Genomic DNA, 6,000 nt, shown 5'->3' on the forward strand with positions numbered 1-6,000 from the left:
TTTGACTCCCCAAGCCAAATAGGTAAAAATTGACCTATGTGTTATTAGAAAGGCATTTAGCACTAATTACTTCGTAAGTCTGTAAGTCTGTAAGGCTGTAAGGCTTCCGACTCTGTCAATCACCATATTCTTATAGGCAGACTCAACAGCCTTGGTTTCTCTAATGACTGCCCCGCCTGGTTCAATAACTACTTCTCAGATAGAGTTCAGTGTGTAAAATCGGAGGGCCTGTTGTCCGGACCTCTTCAGTCTCTATGGGGTGCCACAGGTTAAACTCTCGGCCGACTCTTTCTCTGTATATATCAATGATGTCGCTCTTGCTGCTGGTGATATCTGATCCACTCTACGCAGACGACACCATTCTGTATACTTCTGGCCCTTCTTTGGACACTGTGTTAACATACCTCCAAACAAGCTTCAACGCCATAAAACACTCCTTCCGTGGCCTCCAACTGCTCTTAAATGATAGTAAACAAAAAGCATGCTCTTCAACCGATCGCTGCCTGCACCTGCCCGCCTGACTAGTATCACTACTCTGGACGGTTCGACTTAGAATATGTGGACAACTATAAATACCTAGTGTCTGGCTAGACTGTAAACTCTCCTTCCAAACTCAAATTAAGCATCTTTCAATCCAAAATCAATCTAGAATCAGCTTCCTATTTTGCAACAAAGCATCCTCACTCATACTGCCAAACATACCATCGTAAACGGACGTATCCTACCGATCCTCGACTTCGGCGATGTCATTTACAAAATAGCCTAAAACACTCTACTCAGCAAATTGGATGCAGTCTATCCGTTTTGTCACCAAAGCCCCATATACTATCCACCACTACGACCTGTATCTCTCGTTGGCTGGCCCTCGCTACATATTCATCGCCAAACCCATATTCAAACGCCAAACCAACATTTTAGTGGATGTTAGAGAACATTCCAAGGATATTTCATTTAAAACACTTTCTGAAAAACAGTTTTACAATTTTGGGGGATTTTATCATCGTAATGTTAGATAAAACCCTAACTAGAACTTAATAGAATGTTAGCTAATGTCCTGGGATTTCCCCAGTTGCTGGTAGTCACTGCTATCAGAACAAGCTTCCTGTCTCCGTTACATCCTGCTGTGGTGTTTTGTAGTGTTCCTGGGTAGAGCTGTTGACAGGTTTGAAGCGGTGATCTACTACTCGTAAGTCAATCTGATAATAGTCTGCTAAATGACTAGAATGTAAATACATAGGGAATGTGACTGTTGAATGGTTTGAGATATTGAAGGACAGGAGTATATACAGTGCAGTCGAAAGTATTCAGACCCCTTGACTTTTTCCACATTTTAAATTACAGACTTATTCTAAAATGGATGAAACAATGTTTTGTCCATCATCAATCACCACACATACCCATAATGCAAAGCGAAAACAGGTTTTAGAAATGTTTGCACATTTTAAAATATATATTAAAAAAAGTAGTCAGACTTTTATGAGCCTTGAAATTGAGCTCACGTGCATCCTGTTTCTATTGATCATCCTTCAGATGTTTCTTCAACTTTATTGGAGTCCACCTGTGGTAAATTCAATTGGTTGGACATGGTTTGGAAAGGCACACCTGTCTAATTAAGGTCCCACAGTAGACATTTCATGTCAGAGCAAAAACCAACCACGAGGTCAAAGAAATTGTCCGTAGAGCTCTGAGACAGGATTGTGTCGAGGCACAGATCTGGGGAAGGCTAACAAAAAATTGTCTGCAGCATTGAAGGTCCCCAAGAACACAGTGGCCTCCATCATTCTTAAATGGAAGAAGTTTGGAACCACCAAGACTCTTCCTAGAGCTGGCCACCCAATCGGGGGAGAAGGGCCTTGGTCAGGGAGGTGACCAAGAACATGATGGTCACTCTGACAGAGCTCCAGAGTTCCTCTATGAATATGGGAGAACCTTCCAGAAGGACAACCATCTCTGCAACACTCCACCAATCAGGCCTTTATGGTAGAGTGGCCAGATAGAAACCGCTCCTCAGTAAAAGGCACATGACAGCCCTCTCGGAGTATGCCAAAAGGCACCTAAATCCTCTCAGAACATGAAAAACAAGATTCTCTGGTCTGATGAAACCAAGATTGAACTCTTTGGCCTGAGTGCTAAGTGTCACGTCTGGAGGAGACTTGGCACCATCCATACGTTGAAGAATGGTGGTGGCAGCATCATGTTGTGGGGATGTTTTTCAGCCGCATGGACTGGGAGACCACTCAGGATTGAGGCAAAGATGAACGGAGCAAAGTACAAAGAGATCCTTGATGAAAACCTGCTCCAGAGCGCTCAGGACCTCCGACTGGGTCAAAGTTTCACCTTCCAAAAGGACAACGACCCTAAGCACACAGCCAAGACAATGCAGGAGTGACTCCGGGACAATTCTCTGAATATCCTTGAGTGGCCCAGCCAGACCCTGGACTTGAACCCAAATTTAGCATCTCTGGAGAGACCTGAAAATAGCTGGGCAGCGAGAGAGGATCAGCGGAGAAGAATGGGAGAAACTTCCCAAATACAGGGGTGCCAAGCTTGTAGCGTCATACCCAAGAAGACTCAGGGCTGTAATCGCTGCCCAAGGTGCTTCAGCAAAGTACTGAGTAAAGGGTCAGAAATACTTATGTAAATGTGATATTTCCATTTTTTATTTGTAATAAATTTACTAACATTTCTAAAAAACAGTCTTTGCTTTGTCATTATGTTGTATTGTGTGTAAATTGATGAGGGAAAAAAAACATGTAATCAATTTTAGAATATCGTTGTAACTGTCACACCCTGATCTGTTTCACCTGTCTTTGTGGTTGTCTCCACCCCCCTTCAGGTGTCGCCCATCTTCCCCATTATCCCCTGTGTATTTATACCTGTGTTCTCCGTTTGTCTGTTGCCAGTTGGTTTTGTTCTTCAAACCTACCAGCGTTTTTCCACTTGCTCCTGTCTTGTCTATATTAATGCTTTCTGCCCTGAGTCTGCCTGATGTCCGGTACCTTTGCCCCACTACTCTGGAATACCGACCTCTGCCTGCCCTGACCCTGAGCCTGCCTGCCGTCCTGTACCTTTGCCCCACTACTCTGGATTACCAAACTCTGCCTGCCCTGACCCTGAGCCTGTCTGCCGTCCTGTACCTTTGCTCCACTACTCTGGATTACCGACCTCTGCCTGCCCTGACCCTGAGCCTGCCTGCCGTCTGGTACCTTTCCCTGCGTGTGTTCAAATTAATAAACTGTTGTTACTTCGACATTGTCTGCACCTGGGTCTTACCTTCAAACGTGATAGTAACGTAACAGAATGTGGAAAAAGTCAAGGGGTCTGAATACTTTCCGAATGCACTGTAGGCAGTTCCACGACAACAGGAGGCAAGAGAGTAGCCAGCTGCTCATGAACCCATTAGATATATCCAGAGATATGTTCAAAAATGACCAAATCGACAACGGCCATACACAAAATGATGGTTTAATGTTATCATGGGGATTTGCTTGCCTAGAATAGAATATAACTTTATTTATTGTTAGGATATCAACATGGATGTTATGGTTCTTAAATCTTTTGCACCATCCCTGTTTCCGTGATACAGTTGACTTCCTTAACTGTCCCTGTAGAAAACAAGGGGAGGAATCCAACAGCAGTCCAACAGCTCATCTCTGTTTCCGTGAGACAGTTGACTTCCTAAACTGTCCCTGTAGAAAACAGAGGGAGGAATCCAACAGCAGTCCAATGGCTTTGTACTGCTGTAATACAGATGACTGTGTACCGTCAACATCCAGTCACTATGACTACAGTGCTTTGGTACCGAGAAAAAAAATAAACCTTTGAGTGCCATACAGAAAAAGTTAACTGTGGTTTTGAGAGGATGGGAAGAAACCTACTGTTTGTGCCACTCCTAAACACCTTATGACTAAAGTACCAGTGAAGTCAGATTCAGGCCTACAGTACTACTGTAATCAAAGGCATGTACTGTAAATCCTATAACAAATATTCGACTCTTACCCTTTGGCCAAACTCTCCAGGTTCGCCAGGTAAACCAAGTTGACCAGTTGCACCCTGGGGGGAAAAGTGCTTGTCATTTTTCTACTTCAGCTCTGACTGGTAAAACTACAGAGACATATAATTGGGTCAAATATGAAGGTGGAGTCTAAGGTGGAGGAAGTAATAAATCGTGGTTCCTTACAGGGGGTCCTGGGGGACCATCAGGTCCTGGAGGGCCACGAGGTCCTGGCGGTCCCTGGAACACAGAACAGACAAAGACATAACAGAGTCAGAGTCCAGGAGAGACAGTCGTCACTTAGTAACAATATACTGTACGTCATAGGAACGTTATACTGTCCATGTTACTGTAGCCATTATTGTGTAGTAACTCAACCTCTGTACTTTCTAGTGTACAAACCTTCATGACCTTACTTGACATACTGTATGACTACAGATGGAGACTTGGCAATAGTGTTAAAGATACAGACCCATGCTCAAAATAATGAACAGAAAAATATGAAAATAAAATGACTATATCCATGTACTCACAGCCTCTCCTTTCAAGCCCTCTCTTTGAACCTGACAAAATAAAGGTGTGGTTTAAAGCACTTTTAAACAGGACTAACAAACAGTAATCTACATCAAATTTTAAATTCGTTTTTTTACTATCACTGTATGTTGTTGTATCAGGTTGGCACTTGGCATCCATGCTAGTGGAGTACACAGTACCTGACATTAAACTATACTGCATACTATGTTCAGGAACTCACCATATCCCCAGGCATTCCAGCAGGGCCCGTCTCTCCCTGCAAGACAGTGAAACCACACAGGAAATTAAACACTTTCGAAAAGTTGTCTCTTTAAATCATCTGTGTGGTTTATGGGGTAATATTTCAGATGACACAGAGACGTTAATCATTTCAATGACAAGGGAAATAGTAGTTTCCGGCAGTGTTAAGTGAAGTTTACCTTTTCATACAGTGCTTGAGGTGTGCGTGTGCATGTGTGTGGAATTGTGTGTCCCCACAAAGTTAGCTGTACAATACTGCGTGTGTGTGTGTGTGTGTGTGTGTGTGTGTGTGTGTGTGTGTGTGTGTGTGTGTGTGTGTGTGTGTGTGTTGTGTGTGTGTGGTGTGTGTGTGTTGTGTGTGTGTGTGTGTGTGTGTTGTGTGTCTGTGTGTCTGTGTGTGTGTCTGTGTCTGTGTCTGTGTGTGTGTGTGTGTGTTGTGTGTGTGTGTGTGTGTGTGTGTGTGTGTGTGTGTGTGTGTGTGTGTGTTGTGTGTGTGTGTGTGTGTGTGTGTGTGTGTGTGTGGTAATTATAGTCAGACGAGAAAAGTGTTATCAAGACAGATAGAGAAGTGAGCTGCCTTCGATGGTTAAAAAGAGGGAAAACAGAGGAATATCTGGAACACAGACAGTAACTTAACAGTTCAGTCTGACTAAGGCTTTTGCAGATAAGGTCTCTTTTTTAAAGGTTTACCTGCAATGATTCTGATATTATGTGGTTGTTTTACCTGCTAATGCACTGATTGTGAGTCACTGGATAAGAGTGTCGGCTTATCAATCCTAAAATGATGCATAGCACATCACCTCATGTTTGATGTCTTTTCTTGAGTGTTCTTTGAGGAAAGTTTTACTCCAATTCATATGTTGTATTGTTCATGATCATGTGTTGTATTACGGTGTTTAATAGAGAGAAGACCATACCTTTTCCCCTTTCACTCCAGCGGCTCCAGGTGCGCCAATCAGTCCTCCCAAACCCTAGACAGTGATTCGAAACAAACAGCTTTCAGAAATGAGACGTAGACTACCAGCGAAAGGAACTTTCTCTCATGTAAACATCGGTATGCTCCTGCAAAACATTATCAGAAAACGATAACTCACATCTTTCCCTGTGACACCAGGTTTTCCAGGGAATCCGTCAAGACCTTTGTCACCCTGTGAGGATCAAGGAACAGTGTTCAATGGAACACAGAAAGGGTCTTCTAGGTCCATAAGAAATGAGATTCAAAAGTAGCCTGC

The 6,000-nt window shown here is 43.3% G+C and overlaps 1 protein-coding gene across 1 annotated transcript in view; it reads right to left on the reverse strand.

Moving 5' to 3' along the window:
* The window catches only part of LOC111956015 (collagen alpha-1(XXII) chain-like), a 28,488-nt gene extending 23,704 nt beyond the window's left edge, over positions 1-4,784 (reverse strand). The window contains exons 1-4 of the mRNA XM_023976429.3: positions 4,749-4,784; positions 4,528-4,557; positions 4,181-4,234; positions 4,000-4,053 (exon numbers count right to left, since the gene is read on the reverse strand). Coding sequence (XP_023832197.2) covers positions 4,000-4,053; positions 4,181-4,200 — 74 coding nt within the window. The 5' untranslated portion in view covers positions 4,201-4,234; positions 4,528-4,557; positions 4,749-4,784. The remainder of the gene's footprint in view (positions 1-3,999; positions 4,054-4,180; positions 4,235-4,527; positions 4,558-4,748) is intronic.
* Between the last annotated feature and the right edge of the window lie 1,216 nt (positions 4,785-6,000).

The sequence above is a fragment of the Salvelinus sp. IW2-2015 genome, linkage group LG31 (assembly GCF_002910315.2).
Source record: "Salvelinus sp. IW2-2015 linkage group LG31, ASM291031v2, whole genome shotgun sequence".
NCBI classification, from domain to species: Eukaryota; Metazoa; Chordata; class Actinopteri; order Salmoniformes; family Salmonidae; genus Salvelinus; species Salvelinus sp. IW2-2015.